Source organism: Elgaria multicarinata, chromosome 9, assembly GCF_023053635.1.
Source record: "Elgaria multicarinata webbii isolate HBS135686 ecotype San Diego chromosome 9, rElgMul1.1.pri, whole genome shotgun sequence".
Lineage (NCBI taxonomy): Eukaryota > Metazoa > Chordata > Lepidosauria > Squamata > Anguidae > Elgaria > Elgaria multicarinata.
In genome coordinates, this window is record NC_086179.1 from 43,103,727 (window position 1) to 43,128,274 (window position 24,548).

Genomic DNA, 24,548 nt, shown 5'->3' on the forward strand with positions numbered 1-24,548 from the left:
TTATCAAATTTGCAGATGAGTAATGTGTATCAGTATCTCTGGGGGACTGAGTCGAGAGTATGGGCAGAGGGGAATTTGGGTGGGGCTGGGGTGGACAGGGCTTCCATGGGGGGTGGGCACAGTAAAGGCTGCAAACCCCCTGCCTTCAATTCTCCAGCTACAGCTTATGTCATGTTATTCCAATCAAGTTTGCAGAACTATGACAATTCAGAGCATAAATGATACTAGATCTTTTCCATAACCCAGTAACATTTTATTTAGTGCTTAATTTCAAACTGAGGTAAGTAAATGGGAAATATTGGTAGCATGAGGGGTTGGTTACGTTAATTAACCTTAAATAGTATATATACTTAAATAGTATATATACTTAAAGTAAAAGGCTTTAATGTTGTGTTGCCAATGGCAGAGGTATGCATTATACCAAGTACTCCTTAGTTCACAATGATTTGTGTGCCAAAATATATTTTTTTGTATTTGCGAAAGATAATCAAAGATTGATTATTACTTATTCTTGAAATTTAAAATAAATTTAGCAGTTTCAAGTTTTATGCTTTTTGTTTTTTCTACAAAACAGCTGCTCTTAAAAATTGAGGTTGGCAATTTTTTTGGGGGGTGGGGTGGATGCAAGTAGCTCGCCTTGACCGGCCCTGATTATCTCTTGTGTATGTGGGCACCTGTGTGGGTGCGCGCACACACAAACACACACAGAGTATATTTTGCTACAGAACATGTCAATTTCCTTTAAAACAGAAAATTCAATAACCCTTACAACCTAAGGAAGAAAAATGTCTATCCTGTGAATCCCATCGATGCAACATATTAATAGTAATGTGTGAGGCAGGGCACTGATTCATGGGGAGCCATTTCGGACTCATAAGGAAGCCCATATAAGTGTATGTAAACTGTATATTCAAGCTGAACTATATGTTTTGTTTTGGCACTTGTGAAGCCCAATTTACTTAGCTTCATAATGTTTTTATACATATCTAAAGTGTTTCCAGTTAAATCCTACATCCCATTTAATATTTTGTTATAAAACGCTTTCAAAGAAAAATCTGTTATTTAAAAAACAAAACGAAAAAGCAATTGATAATGCATATTGCCCATCTGATCTTATGTCATTACATTAATATGTTAATTTAAACACAGATTAAGCAATCATAGATTTTGGTAAGGAATGCAATGAAAATTTTACGTCAACTTTCCACATTGTACAATGGCTATAACTCACAGTACAGAGGCTTCTAGAACATTTGATGTATCAAAACTGATATTCCAAACAGTGGGACTCATCTGGCATACACAAAAGCTGGTGGCAAGAAATTTCCACAGTTAAGTCTCCTTGTCTATCTTGATCTCCCATTCGTCAGAATTCAACATCTTGCTTGCTCTCCATCACATTAACATGACTCTACTACAGGCTGATCCCAACCTAATGTGTGTGTGTTTTACTACAAAAGATAAAAATCAAAGAATTCACATGAACAAAATTACTTCAGAATGAACAATCTAAGTAGATTTTTTTGGGGATTTCCTGGAGAACCAGGATTCCTGTTGGCTTCTAGGCAGAGGGGGTTCCCCCCCCAAAATCTAACGAATTATTTTCAAGCTGGCATAAACTTCCATGATTTTTCTTCTATAGAGGAAAGACATTGTCTGCATTCAGATGGAACAATAAACTAATAAGTGCAACAAGCCTGGGCAGGTTTTGGACTTGTACGCTCTCCCCTCCCTTCTCGTCTTGTGCAGCCGTGAGGAGATCAGAAGCTTTTGCTTTCATTTTTAAGTAATAGCAGGTTCGCATTATATTTGAATGAAGACAAACTGTGGTTAGTCTTAACTACAATTTAATGAAACAAGCGAGCTTCAACCTTAGGTTTATGAAGTTGACTTGTTTCAATAATCCCTAGTTAAGACTGACCAGTTTATAGTTCAGATATTTAGTTTCATTTTCATTTCACTAAGTTGTGGTTAACTGAAAATAAAAGCCAAAGCTTCCAATCTCCTCCTCTCGGTCATGCTGGACAAGGAGGGAGAGCACACACCCAAGGCTCATTCACATAACAATAAGCCAGAGTTTACAGCTGCTATCACATTCGGGGATTTAATTACACTTTCTAATTTCAACCCTCCATTGAACCCACCCACCACAAAATACAACAGCCAAGTGAAAAGTAGGCCCAAACAGCTTCTAAACCAACTGGATGTTTTTACTCAAATAGAGTGCATAACCTGAGGAACAGGGGGAGAGAACAAGAGAGAGAAGGTGGCACTGCACGCCAGAAAATTTATTTGCTCCTCTTGTAGTTAAGGTGCAAACTCTTGAAATAAAAAATTCTGATACCTGAGCAGACTTGGGGATAGAGCCCTCTTGGAGAAGGGACAGTCACCTGAGCAGCTCCAGTCTTTTTGGCTATATCCAGCAGTGGAGTCCAGTGATTTGGCATGTCTGGAAGTAGAGACCAATATTTGTGGTAGGCTTTATGGGGTAGAAGTTCATCTTTTTTTTCTTTTCTTTTTTAACAGGACTGAGGAAAAACTCTTGTGGTTTTTGGTAGATTCAAAGATGGAGCAGAAACAAGCCACAAAAGCTGTTTATTCACCTAAGGTAGACAGCTAAACCAAACAGGCTGAAGCGATGGAAGGGGGTCCTTGCTTTTTGCTTTTTGACAAAAACAAAACACAAGACTGATTCAGACCAGTGTCTTCACTCCGCCAACCCGGTTAATTGGCAAACCTACTTGTAGACTATGAGATGTTTAGTTCACACATCATTCCTTCTATTTCTGAAGTTCAGAGCTGATTGTTCTGCGAACCACCCAGACAGCTTTGGCTATTGGATAGTAAAGAATGTAATAAATAAATAAATAAATAAATAAATATTGTGGATCATTATGTGACCAAAATGGCACCATCCACACAAACACAAGAAGGATGTATCAGCAGGTTGGAGGGGACACCAAGGCTTGCAGAAGGTAAATACAAAACATTTACGTGAAAAATATGGGGGAAAATAATTTATGGGGGGAAATAATGCAAAACAGCCTGATGAGGACAGAGAGTGGACAGAAAACCGTGTGGGAGAGGAAATGAAATGGAGTATTAATAGTGGGACTGCATGGCTGAGTGACTGAAACAGGTCCTACTTGTATCTAATATTCTTGTTTCATGGTCAAAGTTTTGTATTTCTGAATCTTTACATTTTCCAAGAGGCTAAATATTTGTTAGACAGAGGCACCCTATAAACTTCAGGGTGGAAATACAATTTCTGTTCCTGCTCGACCCCTTAGCTACATCCTTGCTTGAACACCAGATGATTCACCACTATCTGCACAACAGAATACATGTGACATCTGAAAGCAGTTCTGCAGGGCTTCTGCAATCTCCCTTAGCTGCTAGTAAACAGGTACAACTGAATGCCTTGTGGTGGTAAATTATACCAATATTTATTCTGTCATACTTTTCAACCCCAAAACAGTTCCCAGAGCAGCTAACAAATCCAACTATCAAAGCAATTAAGTAAGCCAACAATACAATAAAGGATGGTAAAACAGCAGACGGTAACACAGAGAGCTTCTCTACATGAATGATTTATTGAACGCTTATGATTGGCTACTCACAGACGTTTGCGGGTCCTTTACATGTTGTTGCCAAGCTCCAGGAAGTCTCCTATGCCTTCCCCTAGTAATCTTGCTTAAAAAAAGATCAGAGATAATGCACTACTTAAAATTATCACAGGATATCCCCAGCACGTAAAGTCAGCATTGTGCTATTATACAGCCACTAGATGGAGACATTTAATTGTACTTTATGGAGCATTACCCAGAGGGGAAGTTTTCAATTACAATCACATGGTCACTGTCTAAAGGAGCATCCTGGTAAGGCTGCATTTTCCCTTAATGTAGAGATTAAGGAAAAAAGCTCCCTGCAGAGGGTACTGTGTTATGTTGTGCTCCACAGGTGCGGTCTACTACTGTAAAGGTACCTCAAGTCACAGGCCCTCCTCACAGGCCCTGGCTGAGGTTTGCTGTGGGCTGGGGGGGGGGGGTGCTTTTCCAAAGAAGAGGTCCTGGGTCTCACATCTGAGAGGAGGGAGCCTTCCCTGTCCCATCTGTGTGAGAGAAAAACATTCTGTGCATGTTCAGAGGTGCATGCATGTTCTCTGCATGTTCAGAGCTCTTGATTTCCCAGAGCCAATGCCCTTTCAAGTGGGAGGCAAGGGACTTTCTCCATTCATCACAGTTCTACCCAAAGGGAGGAAATTAATTAGATTCAATAAGAGCAATTATTGTTATATGAACATCGGCAAAAGCTACCATGTCTCCTCCATTCACTTAGTGGCACAAGTGTGTGTTTGTGTGCAAGCATATATATATTATATATATCTCCACGGAAAAGGCAGTTATGCAGACACAGTTTTTTCTCTTCAGATCCCTCTCTCTTTTTCAGATCGGCTAAAAAACTTCTTAAGTATGAGTGCGTGAATGTTCACTTATCGCCACTGGATCTCAACTGTGTCTAGCAGCACTTTTTTTCCTGACCTGAATGACGTAGGGCATTGTTAGCTTCTCATTCTCGTTAGCACTCAGCTTCCTCTATTTCTGCAGGCAGCAGGCAGGAAATGGGAAAACGGACCAGAGGAAGCCTGGCCTTCTACATCTGTCCTTGTTTGTAATCTCAGCTCTGGTTTTATTTTGCTAAGTAACACAGGTTTCTCTTAACCCCTGAAATGCCAACTTGGTTTCTATTGGGAGTGTTTTGTCTTTAATGGGTTTAGATAGTCACTGGATGTGAAAAAACAGGTTGTTGTTGTTGTTGTTGTTGTTGTTATTACACTATTTTACTGAAAAATCAAACATAATGCAGTGGCAAAAAACAAAATTTCCATGCCCTACTTTAAATAAGCCTAAGCACATATAACTAAACTGAAGATATATTCTTTCCTTGCACAAGACAACTGAGGTGAAGGACAAGATGGTGTGTCGTCGCCGCCCCTCACCCCCCCCCTTTTTAATGTACAGAAGGTGACTGGGCTGGCTGTTTAATTTAGTTCAATGCACTAATGATGGGACATCTTCTGCTGCACCTGAGGACAGCAAGGTAGCTTAGAGAGTGCAGGGCAGACCGCCTGGCACACACAGCTCTGTCCTCCACGCCCCACTGTCCCTCAGCATCTGCTGCCTGAAGCACCCATCTCACTCTGCATAATGGTAGGATCAGCACTGTTTGCTTAGATATCCGCCCTTTCCTCAGTTGTCTCCATGTTGGATTAGTACAGGGACCTGTCCTCTTGTACTCTGTATAGCTCTATGCATATTGATTTCTTGTGTTAGGGGTAGTTGTGTTGGTCTATTGCAGCAAAAGCTACAAAAAGTCTTGTGGCACCTTAAAGACATGTGTTATTATAACATAAGCTTTCATTGACTGGAGTCCACTTTCTCAGAATTATTATTATTATTATTATTATTATTATTATTATTATATTATTGATGATGATGACGACAATTAAATGAGCCAGCTTCCCTACCAATTCAATATCCAATATAGAATAACTCTTGTAATGCTCAAAAAATTCTCACACAGTTTCCTATGACCTACAGAATGTGGCACACTTCCCATCAGTGTGGCAGCTGCTCATTTGTAGGCAACAAGTGTGAGATAAATTAATCTTTTATCTACTGCCTTTTGGAATACAAACCTAGGCTGAAATCCTATACACACTTATTTCTGAGTAGACATGCAAGAGACTGCACTATGAGCTGCATAACCATAACTAAAGGTCTGAGCCACTCAGTGCAAGCATGTTGGAAATCTCTGAGAAGATATTGTGACCATGTTCATGTGGGAATAATTTTCAAGATCATGCATACTCATACCAATGTCCATATACAAGAAGCTTCCAGTCACATTGTTTAATGCCCATCGATATCACTGAGGGCAAATCCATCTTTTATGTAGCCCCCAAGAACTTTATGCCAGAAGTGTTTAAAGATGCATGTTCGCCACATAAAGTGTGTATCAGCCCTGACAGGAACAATTCTGGGATCAATATGGATTGAGAGGTCTGTGGTTCCTCTTGCTACAATAGAAGCCCTATCTTCTTCCAGGACAGATGGAGGTGGGGCCACTTTCCACATTTATGCTTGTATGTGACCATATACAATAGGGAATGCAGACAGCTGACATGTGGACATTCCCTCTTTGTGGCATATGGAAATAGCATGCCACTGCCAGAGGACATAGCACAAACAAGTGGGCATATCTGTGTCCACTAACTAAGGATAGAATTTCCTGCGTTTAATAAAGTGAGCTCCAGTCCATGAACAATTCTGGCTCAATAAATCTGCCACAAGCCTCTTTTTAAGTTTACTTCATATGATTTCATAGAATTTATTTTTAAAGAATAATCAGAGCTTATACAAGGAAGAATCTTGTGGCACCTTAAAGGCAAACAAATTTATTATGGCATAAGCTTTCATAGGCTATAGTCTACTTAGCTGTTCTACCTGAACGTTTTCATGCTTAAACTCTACCTATTCCTTCGCCATACTTTCCCTTTTTCAGAACAATCTCTTAATTTATGCAACCTATATGCTGAATGTGATATCTTGTAATATCATGACCTCAATGCTGGTTTGTGCAACAATGTCCAAATCAAGAACTGTAAAAGGGAGTGGCGAATGCTACCGAAACATCTGCAAAGAAATGTTGTTATTGTTTTAAGTTAACAAAGCAAGAGTCTGAGCCATGCTTCAAACTACATTTCTCAACTGAGATTTTTCAACAATAATAAATAGGATGTAGTTGGTGAAAACTATGCATTTCTGCCCCCCAAAAAGGAAGGAAAATGTATCAATTTGTTTGCTTGGATATGTGGTCAAATATTTAGCAAAGGAGATCTGAACGTAAATGTAAGTCACCTTAAATAGCTGGGCTTACAAGGAAGTATTTAAACGTGCTTTTACTATATTGATGCAGCTTTCCCTCTCATTCATGATTCCCACTAGGGTTTATGATACATTTTTGACTGAAGCTTTAGGAAGGCTTTCTTCTTCTTCTCCTTCTTTTGTAACGGACACATCATTTGTTGGTGTTTCCCATGCCCAGCAACTGAATCATTTCCAGCCAGAGCATCCTCATGGTTCCTCTCCGACCCACCCCCAATATGTTGACAGTGTAAATTCTAAATCAGGACTTCCTCCTATTATATTTCAGAGGCGTCTTCTGGGAAAGGCAGATATCATTTAAAAGGTAGGAATTCCTGCAGCACCACCCAGTGGAAACATTTAAGAATTTTTGCAACTGCCTTACATTTTCTTAAAATGGCTTCAGAAAACTAGCAAAAGCAGAGCTTCAGTTAGGTTCCAAAACAGTTTAGATGGTATCTTTTATTGGACCAACTGATTGGGTAAGACAGTAAACTTTCAAGCTGCCCTGTCCTCTTCTAGTCAGAAGTAAAGGGCATATAGCAAAATGCTATATAAATATATTGAGAGAAAAATTCCTGTAGTCTTCTTTTTATGGATTTAGATGTTAGTGGTAACTTAAGCATTGCGGATCTTGCCTTAATATATAAGGTGGCACTGAATGGACTTTAAGGTCCCTTCCGCTACTACACCCATAAGAGCAGCTCTTAATGATAAACATAATTTTCTCAATTCTTTTGTATTTTCTGCCTGTCACCTTGCCCTGTTCAACTTTCAATAGTTCTTTCTCATCTATTTAACAAAAAAACTTCCCTTCATAACAGATACAACTGCCTGCTTCTTAAAACAGTACACAATAGTTTACCTGGTGGGATTTCATCAGAAAAATAAACAATGGAAATATTTTTACCTAACTCAATATCCCAGATAGATTATTAAGTTATTGACTCATTAATAAGCACATTATTAATTATACATTAGTAATGCTAATGTAATTAATTAATTTACCTATAGACCCTTGGTCATTAAGCATGATAACGTGTTAATCAATAAATATAATCAATAGCTATAATAGAGTAATTCCAACAGCAACTTCCCAAATATCTCCAAATGTCAACTAATTGTGCAATCCTACACAGCTCTACCCAGAAGTAAGTCCCATTGAGCTTTAGCCTGCAATCCTTTACTCACTTACTAGGGAGTAATTTACATTGAACCCAGCTGGTTTCTCAGTAGACATGTATAGGACTGCCTGCTGTTAGGTTTCCCAGTCCCTCAGGCAACTACACGTTCTGGCAAACTGACACGGGACACCCAAATCAGTGAGACTTCTTTATTGCAGGAAATCTCACAGCAAAAGCTTAAGTGTTACACACTTCAGAAATAATATAGATGATGGTCAGTAGTTATAGGCTCCAAGTAATTCAAAAGCTAATCACTACTACCATGATGAGATCCCCATCAGCATGGTTTCGGCATTGCTATCTCCACAATTCCGAACACAACGGAAGGTCAATCCGTACATGGGTTCCAAACCCAGACAAAGAACAGGTATGATTCCTGACACCTGCTTATTCACAGGACAAAGCCATTCAGGACAAAATTCATCCATCAGTATTCAGCCTAATATTCAAATGTGGTATAAATAATTCAGTCAAATTTAATACTCTTAATCAAATTACTTCCTCAATCATTAAACATGATGAAACATCAAATCCAATAAAACATATTATATAGCCATTCTAGAAGTGTTCTAATAGCATCTCCAATAATGCAAGCAAATTAGATGGCCAGTCCTATCAACTTTGACAATTCTGGTCCTCACCTGACTCTTAAGAGTGTCTGTGCAAGTCCCCTGAATTTGCACTACTGACCAGTTGATTGCTGCTGTCAAAGCCTAATAAGTTACGTGCATGAAAACCCAATACAGCAATGAAGGTTCTATATGCCAACCTATGGTGTTCTGCACATGGATTATTCTTCCAGGAGTGGGGCAACTGTATTCAACAGGAAGGAAAAGCAGCTTGTTCTTCCTCATTAAGACTTTTAAAATCCAACCTGTTCAGATATTTCAAAGGCTAACCACTCAGAAAGGCACATAAATCTATACTAGTTCCAAAAATTCACCATGGGATGCAAGCAAAATGCACACAGGCTCCTCACCCTTCCTGCCCCACTCATGTGGCGAGCATCTGTGGTATATTGGCAGAGTACTTGGTTGCACACTAAAGAACTTCCAGGTTCAAAGCTAGCCTGTATCTTTATTCTTTCCATATGAATCTCAGTTGCATTCTTCTCATGTCAATGTGGCAGAGAGATAATTATTTTGCTGACGTACGTAAAACTTGAGATGACTCACCTTCTTTAAATGTACCGAAAACATAGATGTAACCAGGATCAAACAGATGCAATGATATAACAGCTACTTGTATATGACAACTGGATCGGTGAGGAATATTTATTACACTCCTTCATCACGGACAAATTTGTATTTTATCTAGGCTTTGAAGCTTCTATTTCTCTATTGAACTCCTCCCCCCACTCCACCCCCATGGACACACCCTGTTTTTCTCAGTATGGAGGTAATTTGCTTTACTGACAGTAAATAGGCTAAATATTTACTAAATAGACCAGTAAATGTGTCAAACCTTTTCACAAGCCTATTAGTGTTAGAAATATTATATAGACTGCATTCTTTGAGACTAGATGCACCCTTCACTGTCACTGGAAATCCCCCTATGCCCAATCCAAGGATTGTTGAAGCACGTTAAAGGGGAAGTCTCACACTGCATTTTCAGATTTATGTTCCTGGCTGCCACTGGATAACCTTCCCTCCTACTATAACATACTTTTAAGTGTTCTGCACATGGGATGAAGCAGGTTCTTGCCGACTCAAGTTCATGTCATAATAAATGTGTTCGTCTTTAAAATGCCAAAGTATTCTTTGCTAGTACTGTAATCCTACGAACCGTCTTATATTACATTAGGTAAGATAAAGTGCTGCATGAATGGGCGTTGTTTATTCTCTCATTGATCTATATTTGGGTAGGTGCTATGCTGTCAATATTTTATTTATTATATTTATATCCTGCCTTTCCACCAAAAAAAATGTTGCTCAAGATGACTAACAATATAATAACAATAGCATTTATTAAGGGTGGGGATTTCAAATGATATGGGTGGTGCTTCCAGGCACTCAAGTATGTGAGCTCCCATTCCCATCACAGTTCCCCTGTAACCTTCAAAAGACCACTCTACAAATTGATCTAATGCAGAACAAGGAACTGCATTCACAAGAGGAAATCCAAATTGCCATGGCATGCACACAAAAGCACTTGTGAACATGCACATGGATCTTTGGATGGCACTCTACACAGATCTCTATTTGGCTGGTGTGTAGTGTGTGTTCTTTAAATACCACCTGCAAATAGGAAAAAGCACAGCCTTAAAATCCTTCCCCCAATAAATTTTAGTGTTTCAATTTTGAAGAAATCCTTACATTTTTCATGAGGCATTCCACGGTCTTCAAAAATTGCAAAGGAATTGATCAAAATATTCAACATCTGGGACCCTGTAAATAATGGGACAAATTTGTATTTGGAAACCTTTAAGTTGTCACTGAACTTAAGTTCTTGGATTCAGCTGGCATGTAGTTCTAAAGAAAGACAGAAGAGATATGCAGATCTTTAAGAAGTAATGGGTGTGGACAACCCATTGCAACAATATGTTTTAACAGGTATATATCTAAAACAGGGCCCTCTAGATGGTGGTGGACTGCAACTCCCATAATCTCTGACCATTGGCATGTCTGGGGCTGATGGGAATTGGTGTCCACTGAGACCTGGTCTAAGAGGTTACACCATGTGCCACTCTGTGCAGGGAAATGTTATATAAGAGCTGATTTCTATTTACACTTATTTTTAACTTGGAAATTAGAAAAGAGTAAGCCATGCTTTTATCAAAATTCCATTTTGATTTGCTCATTTGACTGCACACATCTCTTCTCAGGCCCCATTCATACATTACAGTCAACCAATCATTTCCCCTCTTCTCAATTCATGAAAGTGCTTGGCACATTAGAGCATGTAGGGATGGATAAATCCACCTGGTTCTTTCTGTGGAGTTTTAGCAGAGAAGCAAGTTACGTCATTCCCTTTCACCAAAACTTTAGTCTAGACTGCTTGCAATTGGGCTGGCGGAAAAGGATTTCCCCATCCTTTCCTCTCCACTGTAGCCTCTCCAGCCCCTGAAAAATACTGCACGGAGGGTCGGTGGAAGGCTGTCCTGAAAATTGGGCAGCCGCACCTTCTATAAGTAGAGCCCTTCCTTTCATAGAAGGCAGATTCTAGAACCAAACCCATATATTTTGGTATTCTGCTGCCTGCTGCTATTTTTATTATACCATTTTATTGTGTTGTTTTATTATTATGTTTTATTGAATTTGACCATTAGCTACCTTGCAACTTGGTGGATTATAAATCCGTAAATAAATTACATTTTAAAAATTGTTTTCCCAGTTATTGCACATTCCACCACTCATACAAAGTGATGAGTTCAGAGATTATTTCCAGAAATTTACTCAGAGGGCGGAAAACAGCTACTAGTCAGTGATGGATCATTTATATACATGTTATCATAAATGGCTGGAAATGACCCTCCCTTACATGTGTGCCTATGTGCCTAGTGAAGGGTAACATGCCTAGGAAACAATAGCAAAATATTTGCAGATTTTGCACACATGTGCAAATCCACTCTGTATGCTGAACAGATTGATGATAAGCAAGTATGCAAAGATACTATAGTATGATACTGTCACCACATTTAAGAGAAACTTACACTATAGAAGTCTGTTTTCCAGATGTATGAATAAGCAGCACAAAAGGAATGGATGGAAGTTTAAAGGAAAAAACAAGTCCTTTGTTACAAACATGTTAAATAATAGGTTTCAAAAAGATCTCTATTTATGAATCATATTTAGTGCATAAAAGAAAACTCTTGTAAGCATTATTAGTTTTTATAAGAAGCGTTACTCTTTTTCCCCAGCACAATAGATCATAGGATCAAATAATCAGATAATAAACATTTCAATTCATGGTGTGTGAACAAAAACAAATATATTAACAAAATCAAGTAAACACAGCCAAGGAAACAAGCACATACATATGCATATGATGAAAGTTTATTTTAGAAGAAATTATTTAGTGATTATTTAATCCTGGTTAGTCAGCTAAACTCTCACTACATGCTAGTAGAGACATTCTGAACCTAAATCACCCCCAATAAATGCATGTCCAAAGTTTCCTTGAAACCCTCCTAGAAAGGAAGTTCCATGGAGCTCCAAAGAAGCTTATTGAGTATTCTAGGTAGCTGCAATTTATTACCAAATGAGCATTGCATTGGTTTTCCTCTCCACTATGTAACTTGCATGGATGTGTGTCCTTTAAAGTTTTGATACCTCACCCAAGGTGCTTGCAGAAAGATACTGCGCCCAAGTTAGGATTTATGTTGGCTCCGTGTTTTTCAGTTGCTTGGAGTGTCCTCCATTTCCTTGCTTCTGCTTTTCATCAGGATGCTGAGACATCCAGCAACTGCCTGTTCTCTCCTAAGCACTGGGCTGTTTCAGAATACTATAGTGATGAGTTTGTCTCTGGTACAGGACATACACAGATGAGCCAATATTTCAGTACTTGTCAAAGTAAGGTCTGTAGCCTGAGAAATGTGTAGCTTTTCCCAGGCTACATGCCCTACTTCCATTGACTATGTTCATGAGAATAGATGGAAGAGTTCTATGGTTTTTTATCAACCTTCCATTATCTTGGTTTCTCAATCTGCTGAATGTATCCTCACCCTGTCTCCTCCCATACAAATCCTAATATTATCAACCAGCATAGAAGTGTAAGTGTAAATACTTGAACAAATACTGTGAGAAAGACTAATCAAATGTCAAAAATTAATCCTATTTTTAAGAAAGGCCATGTGCAATTCAAACTGTATACATTTTAGCCACTTTGTCCTTCAGTGTTTTATTTTGATGCTTAGTAAGCTTGACTTCCTGTTCCTGCATCTTGATGTTCAACTCTAAATCATGACTAATTCTTAAGTCATACATAATTCAACAAAATTCTTAAGAACAGATATGTTCTTGTCTTTCAAGAGCTCTCAAAGTCCCCAGAATACTAGCTGATTCATTCAGCAACAAGCTTCAAATAAAATAAACATGTATAAAATAAACATGTTATGTGATAACTGTATTGTGGAAAATACAGAAGAAGCAAGAGACAGAAAACTATAGAATAAACCAAGAGTTGCAACAGTAAAACATGTTTCCTAAAAGCAAACTTTGCGGCCTGTTGTAACTAGCCTTGGGCGTGGTTACAAATGACACAGAGGAGCCTAAAGCCAACAGATACCTTTCTAGAAGTCATGCAGTGACTTTACTTAACGTGGCAACTAAAAATAAACGAAGATCTAGTTTGTAAAGTACTATGCATGCCACTGCATTTACAGAAATGGAAGGCATTGCATTGTAAGAAGACACGCTACTTTTGACATGAATCAGTTAAAAATGTGTCCTGGACTAGTCCTACCACAAATTAACCCAAAGAACACAATTATGCACAATAAATATGAACATGAACATTCTGAAGCCCCTCACTAATCTGTTTTTCACAACACCTCAAAGTCTGAAACAATTCTACTATACATTGATATTCAACCTTGATTTCCTTCCTCCAAATGCACATCTATAGGACAAACAAGTTATAGATGTTAAATTGCAATGCCTTACTCGAAAGCATCCCTAGATATATTTTTTGTCAGAGTGTAAAAAACAACAACCAGTAGAACGCCCTAACTCCTTATACCACAATTGCAATGGATAGTTCCTTGTTCAAAACCATTAAAAACAGTGCATCTGATAATGTGCAGAAACTTTGCTTCTTTCCAACTGCACAATCATAGCCACTTTACACAAATTTGGAATTAAAATGTCCTGATTGGAATGTGTGGCTTACAGAGAGTTCCGAGTCTCAGAACCTCTCATGTTTAAAGCTGCATTCCTATGTGTATTTACTTCAGAGTAAGTCCCATTTATTTCAGTGGCATTTACTATTGAATAATCAGGTGTGGGATTTGGCTTAGAATGTAAAAAAGAGAGGGAAAATGCAATGTTTGTTTTAAAATTAAACAACAACCTATGAGTGGCTACATTTCTCCAAACACTTTAAGACCTAGAGTAGGTCCTGTTCCAATACAACATTTCTGCATACTAGGCACGATATCATTATTTACAGGCTAATTACTTTGCATTTATAATTTAAGCATTCTATATTTTACTTTTTCTTATTTTCTATTTTCCCCCGCCCAAGAATACTACACCCTGTGAAGAAGGGCTATCTTTTGTTCAGTTTACTTTATTTGTATTTTTGTCAACTAAACTTCTGTAAACAAACTAATCAATTTCAAATATTTCCGATTATTTAATAAACACCGGAATCACCAGATTTTAAACACATTTCTGTTCATGATTTGCAATGAATGAACTAATAGCTTGGATTTAAAGGTTTACTGGGCGAGCACCAAAATATTTAGGAAAGGGTATATCTACAGCGACCAAATTACAAAATAAAGTGACATTATAGCAGTTTTGTGAGCTGATATATCAGCATATATGTTTAGGACTGGTATGTACCGTATTTCTTTGATTGGAAGACGCCATCGATTGTAAGACACACACTAATTTCAGTACCACCAACAGGGGGGAAAAACCTAAGACACACCCACGATTCTAAGACGCACCCCATTTTTAGAGATGTTCATATGGGGGGAAAAGTGCGTCTTAGAATCGAAGAAATAGGGTAAGTGGTTTTGATGTAATGATGAAGCCAAAGTAAAGTGGAACTGCATTTGAAAAGTTGTGTATTATTATAAGATAGATAGGTATCAAAGGAATGATTATATTAATTTCCGGGTTCACACACAAGTCGTTCGAACGAAATGCCAAACCACAGTTTGGTACTATGAGAATGAGTTTGAGTGCTCCCTCCTCCCTCTCCTTTCTCTTCTACATGCAGCAATTGCCTCACTTCTTTCTTGGGTTGATTTGACAAAACTATGATTTGTCATTTCATCTGAACTGGCAAATGATGGGTGTGCATGCTAGGCAGTTCAAAACTGGAAAACAGAGCCAGATCCTGGTTTTCAATCCTGGTATGCAGGGTAAGCGCAAATTATAGTTTGCTAGTTTGGTTGAAAAGGCAAACTATATGGTTTGCCTCAAACCAGAGTAGAAAAGAGAGAATGTGGAAGCAGGCAAACCCAAGGCTTCTTGAAAGCTTGTTCCTATAGTGTCAACCATGGTTTGGTGTGATGTCCAAACTAGCCCAGACAGTCAACGTCCTTTGTTAGTGTTATAGACTGTTCATAATGTGTATGGAAGATCTAACACGCATAAAAATGTTGGTCTTGGGATCAGGAAGTGCATGATATATTCTGAAAGATTGCCAAAATGTGAAGAAACCAGCTGCACAGTTTTGTATGAGATACATCTTTTGTAGAAAAAGTAACTTCTTAGAAAAAAATCTGTTCATTGATTTAAAATAAAGTTCATCAATCCATGTTTGCCGCAATTTGCTACATATATTACGAAAATCAGAAATGGAAAACGTTTACTTTTTTCCTTGAAATATAAACAATGAGACGCAAGGCATTTATAGACTGTGAATGCAGGCCGTGGAAGCCAAATTGTGAACTGCCCAGACAGCCTCAGTTAATGGGCAGTATAAAATGTAATCAATAAATAAAAAAAATAAAAACACCCAATGTAGAAGCTCAAACTCTTTTGTGTGCATGCTAAGGCTTCCTGGTTTTCGTTTCTGATCACAGTTCCTTGCAGTGGAACTGTAGAAAACATTGCTACTCCATATTTTAGGAGTAGCTTTTAAATTGATGGCAGGAACTGTACTTGGGAGAAACCTCTGAAGCTCCCTGTGCTGTGATTTGATAAACATGTGTAACTGTAATCTAGTACCTCTAAGTATATCAGCTGCTAGAGACGAACAGCAGTTTCCATCTCCATTATGACCTACTTGTGAGATTTCCACAGTCTGGCCAGTGGAAATAAATACTGGATTATACAGACTTGTGATCCAATTCAGTATTGATGACACAGGTAGGAGATCCCATGTGGCTTCACAGGATTTGCCCAATCTTCATCTGATCAGATACTGTTTTATCTGTTCTCAAATTAAATTCTGGCTGCATTCAGACAACACAGTGGTCAACAGTGGGGTAATAATCAACTTGACAGTTGTTTAGCTAGGGGGTACTCCTCACACAACATGATAATAATCAACTGTGGTGTGGATTAAGATCAGCCTTGAGTTGACTATTAGTCCACGCTGAGTTGACTCACTCATCCCCTGCCGTCTCTCCCCACTCAGTCCTCCCACTAGTATCCCATCAGCCATTGCTGCTGAAAATCTATCTTGCTGGGATAGATAGAGCCGCAGCAGCCACTTTGACTGCTCTTGCCTTGCGACTCCATGTCTGACGAAATAAGCAACGGTGCCCTCCATACAACACGATAACCAACGGTGGTTCAAATAGCCAACTCTGCACAGAGTCGGTTATTTGCATTGGTTATTACAGCCAAATAACTAACTTTTGGTTAAAAAAAACTCCCTCCACACAACACAATAACCCATGGTGGATTAACTGTTGACTATTTAAACCACCATTGGTTATCATGTTGTCTGAATCCAGTCTTCGTGTTTCCACGGTAGAGTGCAATAATTAATCCTCAGGCTTTGAGGGTATGTTTTTCTTTCTCACAATCACATAACACTAATGGAAAGGGAAATTTTTGTACTATGTAAATCAGGGAATTATAACGAAGGCTCTGTCTATTCAGCGTTTCTTTACAAATACAGATAAGTCACAGAATAATGTATTGGTTGCAGAAGCCAGCATTATGAAAGCTTCACCTATCATTTAAAAGCTTTATGGCTGCAAAGATAATTTTAAAGTGTTTGTGCAAAGTTTGTAAAACTATCCAAAACTGGGAAAGGGATTTCAGTTTCACTGGTTAAGATTTTACCATTGACCTGCATTGCTCATTTTTTATCCCAAAAATTAGCAGAATCAAAATTATGAAAATATATGCAAATATCCTCAATTTGCAGGTCACAGAATTATTATTATTATTATTATTATTATTATTATTATTATTATTATTATTTTAGCACTGAGTACACTTAGTAGACAATTACCAACATTCTAAGGACTAACCACCAGTTTCTGAGACAAACTCATGGCCTGGCACCAACAAGTCATCCTGCACAAAACTGGATTTTATCAATGAACCTCATTTTTTCTACCTTAAGGGCTTTCTCTTACCATATGAGGCCACTTATCAATTGAGGTCATCTTTGTAAAAAGTTACGATGTTAATGGTAAGGACCCAGACATTTTCAGTCATCGCTACACAGTTACAAGATTTTTATTAACTTGAAGGGGTTTCAAAACCCTTATCTTCTAACAGACTTTTGATTGAACTCGTGTTTTCTATTGTTGCTTTAACTTATAGTTGTTTTATTTGGTGATATCTATATTATATATACATTTTTAAAATGTTGTGAACAGCTTTAAACTACTTAGAAAAGCAATATAAAATTGTCCAGATAAAAAGTGATCTGATCAAATACACTAATCTTCTGAATATTAGTGAATGTTCAGACATAGCAGAAATGCATTCACAATGTTTCGGTCATACATACAATTTTATATAAGATCAAGCTCAAGGGAAGCAAAATCAGCTACTTCACCAAGAAGCTGTACACACAATTAATTGGTGGCACCTGCTATGTCATAAGTAATCCTTCCCTCTACTCAACAGAGAAGTTTTATTTATTTTTAAACCCACATAAAACCTTATTTCCCCCCTAAAATAACTTGAAATGTATTAATCCAATTGGAAATCCAAGGAGAATTTTCAGAATGATCTCCCCAACGAGGCTCGCCTGGCACCAACATTGTTATCTTTTCGGCACCAGGTCAAGACTTTTCTCTTCTCCCAGGCATTTAACAGCATTTAATAACATATGCTGAGTTTTTAACTGATTCCAGAATAGTTGTTTTTAACGGATTGTCTGTTTTTGTTTGTATTTTATGCTTTTAAATTTTGTATATTTGTTTTTAATGTTCACTGTTTTTAACTTTTGTAAACTGCCCAGAGAGCTTCATCTATGGGGCAGTATATAAATGTAATTCATCATTATCATCATCATCATCATCATCTGATTCAATAGACTTCTTCAGTGTTGTTTGAATATCCTATATGCTAATAGCAAACTCAATTCTCTGAGTGTCAGACCATAAATAGTCCAAAGATTTCCATAGGCAGGATATTCCAGGGTTTATGGGCCACTACTGGGAAAGTCCTGTTCCGTCCCACCAGCAACTAAAGTTTTGTAATTAGTAGCATTTGAACAGCACCACTCCAGAATACAGTAGGCTCTCATTAAGGCTTCAAGTATGCATGGTTTTAAAGGTCAAACCCTGCACTTTGAACAGCAACTGATAGCAGGTCAAGGATGAGCATAGCTGACCAGCTAAATATGGTCATATCTTCCTGTTCCTGAAAAGTGATGGGCTGCTTACATTGTTCAGCAGCTATAACTTCAAAACATTCCTCAAGGCAGTGCTATACAGCACATTACAGTAGTCAGTTTTGAGGTTATGAAGACATGGCTGATAGCTCCTGTGTCCCCTAGTCACTAGAAAAGATTGAAGTAAACACACCAGATTTAAATGATAAAAAGGATTCCTAGATGTCAAAGCCACCTGAAATCTAGGAGAAAAGCTTGGTCCAGGAGGTCTTCTAGTCTGCGCACACAATATTCATTGTATTTTGTTAAACTTCTAAGCCATCCCAAATCAGGGTTTGGGATCACATAGGAAAACTAAAATAAAATTTCAAATCAATCCCTTCGAAAACACACATACACACACACACTAGATTACAAAAAACAAAGGCAAACATGTTGGACATAAGAAAAATATAAGAAAAAACTATATATGTTCAATGGGGCACCAATTCTGGAAATGTTTCCATGCACTATTGCAATCAAGGATGGAGAAATTCTCAGGTAAGTGGTCACCTCAGCTAGAAATTTGAAAGTTGCACATGGGAATGTGATATATGTATCCAGTCCTAGACAGGGCTGCCACCAGCCAAGAGGTTTCATTGTAAACAATGCTTTCTTTAGAAATTAAATAAATTGGTAGGTGTAAAATTAAGTTCAAATGAAAATGTAACAAATCATTTAAAATGATCACACAAAACGTTATGCATTTGTTTCAACAAGATAATTTGGCCAAATGTAGTTGCACATTTTTGTTTATATAGTTGCACATTTCAATCTTTTGAAATCTTCTCTGTGCTAAAGCAGGCAGGAAGGAATGAAATTCAGTAGATCTATCCATCATTAAGGTCTTTTATCATCTGATATCGTTCCTCATCAGAAAGTGTGAAATTATCAAATATTCATTCTTCAAAACTCCAAACCCAACACAATGTTCACAAAGGCAAAGCCCTTATTTTAAAAAGAAATTAAAATGAAACCCTTGTGTTTAGTTGTCATTTAAAAAGTCATTCAAGACCACATGACCAAAACGATGCAGGATTAAATTAGCTTGGTCCCTCCCGCACCCACCCCCACTAAATAAAGATGTAACTTGTCTCACTTTCAACAGTAGTGGTAGAAAGTCTGAGAGGGCTTCACAAAACCCTCCTGTGTTAGGGAACGGAAACGCCTAATGAGATTAGTTGGTGTGTGCAGACATTACTTAGCCATGACTAAATGGGCTCTCTTCCTGCAGCCAGTGGAAAATTCAGGGAACTTTTTCCTCCTGCAGCATCAGAGTCCCTCTAACCTTCAGTAAAGCCAGATCCAAAAACAACTCTCAGTTTCCCCCCCCCTCCCCTCTTTTTGAGCTGATGGTGTAAAGTATAAAAATGGACGGGTAGGGGTTGTTTGGTGGAGGAAGAGGGTGAGAGTGAAGGGAACTCGCTTGCTCTCTTTCTTTAAAAACTACAAAGGAAACGGTGAAAGAGCAACTACATAAACCTGAGAAGGAGAAAACCACAGAGTTTCTTTGTGAGCTGCAGTGACTCATTTTCAAGATGTTGTCTGCTGCCAGTTTCAAACCGGAAGCGCATGGCAATTAGTCTTGCTGTTTCCAGACAAGCCAGAAACTCTCCCAACACTTTCCCCCCTCCTCCAAACGCCTCCCCCACCCCCCCGCCGCCGCTGCTGCTTTGGTCGTTTCTTCCTCTCCTTGCAGCCCCCAACAATTTACCCTGCTCCTGAGCAAACGCTTCTAATTCCTTAAGAATACAGTCCGGTGTATTTTTCTCTCTTTCCCCCCCCCCACTCCTTCCACACACAAATCCAAATTCATTGTCTTCATAAAACGGCCCATGTGGCTGCTACAAGCGGGATACTACCACCACAGGTTACAGACACACGTAAAGCCTCTCTCACGCACATATACACGGGCAAAAGTGGCTCCCCCTTCTGAGGGAGATTAACCTCTAAACCTGTCAGACGGCGTGCCCCCTCCCGCCACCCTACATCTCACCCACTTGAGAAAGCGCTGACCCAAAGGCCGCTTCCCCAAACATGAGATGACCCTACCCCGCCCTTCCCTCAATTCAGAAGTTGGTTCCAGCGCCGCCCCCCCCCCCCGCCCCATCCATAGGCGCTTCGAGCGAGGCAGTCATGCCCCAGGCTCCCACTCCCTCAGCCAAGTTGCACGTTCCTCCTCACACTCCTCCCCCACCCCAAAAAGAGAGCCCCATCTTTCCTTCCCCCTTTTTTCGGCCAACGACAGGTGGAGACTCCGGTACATGTCTATACACACAGGGCGCTGACATAACACGTCCCTCATTATGTGTTCGCCCCCGAAAGCCTGCAACTCCTTTCTGCCTTCCCTTCCCCGGCCCCCCGGGGGTCCTCCTTGCACCCTCGCACATACAGGCAAGGAGCCACGTCTCACCTTTCTCCGCCTCCCCATTTTGGAGGCCGTGACACACACACCCCATTTGCTCCCTCAGACACTCCCCACCCCCACTGCCAGATGGCACTTCTGTCCCGCAGCAAAGCCCTCAAACTGGGTTTCTGCTGCCGCTCGCTCCAAGCACGCACAGACCCACTCTCACACGCAGGACTCGTCTCCCTCCCTCCCTCGGCAGCCCGAAGCGGATGCCTTGCGGCGGGGCAGGGATCCCCTGGCACGAGCCTTTTTTTCGTTCTTTTCTCGTGCAAACTGAAGCGCCCCGAGGCAGGGAAACGCGAGCAGACAAAACACTGCAGCACCATCCCCTTTCCACGCAGCTCCCACCTGTCTCACTCTTTTCTGCCTCCAACTTCCAACTTTCGAGCTACGTACCCAGTGTCTGGTGGGCTTTTCCAACCTCTTCTGGCCGTTCTAAAGGGAGCGGTGTAAAATCCCCCGGTTTTCCATGCTGACAGTCCTCTAAAATGCTCTGTTGCTCTTGTAATGAGATCCTGATTTCCCCCCTTGTTTCTTTCTCTCTTCCACCCCCCACCCCCACCCCCCCGTTGGTGTGTGTGCGCGAGAGTGAGAGAGAGAGAGCAGGAAGTTGGAGCAGTCAGACAGAGAGCCGGCTCACTTCCTTTCCTGCATTATTCCCCAGGCGGTTTGCAGTCTGTGTAAACAGGCTTTTCCTCCCTTCTCCCCTCTCTTTGGCCACTGATGTGCAGGCAGCATTGCTGTAATATAAGACACACACATAGTAAAATGGTAACGGTGACCCCCCCCCCCCACCCCTTCTCTCTCTCTCTCTCTCTCTCTCTCTCTCACACACACACACACACACACACACACCAAGGAACTCCAGCAGCTCCCTCTGACCTCCACCTCTTCCTGTTCTGTACCCCCGGGGAGGAGCTTCAAACAAGACCAACAAACTTTGCTCATCAGCAACAGCTACTAAAAAACATAAGGTGGCTTTGCAAAAAAGAATCCAGCTTTTCCAACATGTTGTGATGCCAGCTAGTAGGAATAATTAAACTATTCTTGCGGACCTGAGCACAAAGATCTGTGTGGGGCCCACATACACATAATATTTGCACTTTAAATGGTGTTTAACGTAATTGTATAAAAACAAACGGGAATCAAAAACATTCATAGGAGTGCATTTATTACATTGTGTTAAAATCAACATTTTGACTAATCTTGTTTAAAGAAAAAACAGCAACACTTTCTGTACTTTTTACTCTCGTTGGGCAATGTTGATGACTGTGACCCGCACAACTGTTTCTTCAGAAGTCCTACTGATAGATTTAGTGGCACTCTGTTAAGGACTAAATTAAGATAACGCTTGGACAACCAAAACCAATCTCAAGAAATGCAAAATCAAGCCATTCCTGAGCTTTAAACTGCAGTCCAGCACACAGGCTGCTGAAAACATCAGTGGGATTTAAGCAGCTTCCTGTGTAAGGATTGCAGACTTATTTCTTTCTTTGTTATTTAAAGCATCTATATTCTACTCTTCAGACAGAAAGGGTCCAAGAGCAGCTTACAGCAAGACAGACCCTGTCCTCAGGCTTACAATCTAAAAAGACATGATTCAAAAAGGGATGGGTAGGAGAAAAGTGCTTTATTCACTGCCAAGGTACATGATAATTGAAGGAACAGAAACTGAATTGATTGGAAATAGTGACTACAGTACTATCAAATTCGTCATATATGTAAGTGGACAATTGTTAAGAAAGTCCAACACAGTTGGAAAGGGCTTGTAAAAAAAAAGTTGAAAGGGAAAGTTAGGAGGCTAAAATCTCTCCAGACCTTTGGGGTTTATTCAAAACCATAATTATGAAAGCTCAGCTAGAATGTATGCCACAGATCAGGAAAAGTACCATCATATCCAAGATGATGCCAGCATGGTTAGAGTCAAGCTATCAGAGGCAAGAAAGATTCTTTCAGAAAATGGAAGTCTTGCCCAAATGAGGAAACAAAAAGGAACACAAACTTTGCCAAAAGAAATGCAAGGAGACAATAAGGGATACCAAAATAAAAGTGAGGATTGTATCACTAAAAGCATGGGAATTATGGGAGTCTGGAGGGCACCAGGTTAGGGGACATTTCTGTAAAAATAGAACACATGAAGAAAGGGGAAACCAAAATTGTCAGTGGGCTGGAACAATTCTTCTATGAGGAAAGGTTACAGCATTGGGGGGGGTTTAGTTTAGAAAAAGGCAAGTAAGAGGGGACATAATAGAGGTTTATAAAATTATGTATGATGTGAGAAAGAGGATAGAGAGGTGTTTTTCTCCTTCTCTCATGATACTAGAACTTGGGGTCATCTAATGCACTTAGATTACATTAAAATAAGATTAGACAAATTCATGGAGGATGGAGCTATCAATAGTTACTAGTTATGATTTCTATCCAGGATCAGAGACACTATGCTTATAAATAGTAGTTGCTCAAGAACTATGGGAACAAGCTGTTGCTCTCATGTCCTATTTACTTGTGGGCTTCCCATAGGCTTCTGACTGTGTACTAGATAGATACTAGACTAGATAGGTTTGATTTGATCTAGCACAGTGTTGTCCAGCAGACCGTTTTAGATGGTCAAATGCCTTTTGACCACCTAAAGGCTCTGGTAACCTCCAAATTGGACTACTGCAATGCCCTCTACATGGGGCAGCCTTTGAAGACGGTTCGGAAGCTGCAGCTTGTGCAAAATGCAGCAGCCAGATTGATAACTGGAACCAGAAGGTTCGAACATATAACACCGATTCTGGCCCGCTTGCATTGGCTGCCTATACATTTCTGACCCCAATTCAAGGTGCTCGTTTTAACCTATAAAGCCTTACACGGCTTGGGACCACAATACCTGACGGAATGCCTATCCCGACATGAACCTACCCGTACACTGCACTCAACATCTAAGGTCCTCCTCTGAGTGTCTACTCCGAGGGAAGTTCAGAGGATGGCAACAAGGGAGAGGGCCTTTTCAGTAGTGGAATGATCTCCCCGATGAGGCTCGCCTGGCGCCAACATTGTTATCTTTTCGGCTCCAGGTCAAGACTTTTCTCTCCTCCCAGGCATTTAACAGCATTTAACAACATATACCAAGTTTGTTTGTTTTAATGGATCCCAGAACTGTTGTTGATTAAATGGATACTGTTGTTTCCAACTGTTGTTTTTATATTTTTGATGGTTTTAAATTTTGTATACTTTTTAATGTTCACTGTTTTTAATTTTTGTAAACTGCCCAGAGAGCTTTGGCTATGGGGCGGAATATAAATTAAATAAACGAATTAAATAAATAAATAAGTAAGTAAAGGGTATAAGCTCTAAAGTACAACAGCTTGAACCTTCAAAGGCTTGCTCTGAGCCTCTTGCAGATAAAGTCACTCATATCTGTGCCAAATTGGATGCCCTTGTTTTGACAGAGTCTGAAATGGATGAGGCTAATGCAACATCTAGTCATGTTATGGATACTTTTCAGCTTGTACAACCTGAGGACATGGCCAAACTGGTTGGGGGATTGAGACCTACTACTTGCTATTTAGATCCTTGTCCAAC

The 24,548-nt window shown here is 39.7% G+C and overlaps 1 protein-coding gene across 4 annotated transcripts in view; it reads right to left on the reverse strand.

Annotated features, from left to right (window-relative positions):
• The window catches only part of ELK3 (ETS transcription factor ELK3), a 409,974-nt gene that overhangs the window by 22,879 nt on the left and 362,547 nt on the right, over positions 1-24,548 (reverse strand). The window contains exons 1-2 of one of the 4 annotated variants that reach the window (XM_063133777.1): positions 3,621-3,693; positions 2,345-2,449 (exon numbers count right to left, since the gene is read on the reverse strand). In XM_063133777.1, the coding sequence (XP_062989847.1) occupies positions 2,345-2,447 (103 nt within the window). In that variant the 5' untranslated portion in view covers positions 2,448-2,449; positions 3,621-3,693. Of the gene's footprint in view, positions 1-2,344; positions 2,450-3,620; positions 3,694-21,377; positions 21,518-24,548 lie in introns of those variants that run through there. The other 3 variants (XM_063133778.1, XM_063133779.1, XM_063133780.1) reach the window with 3 other exon arrangements.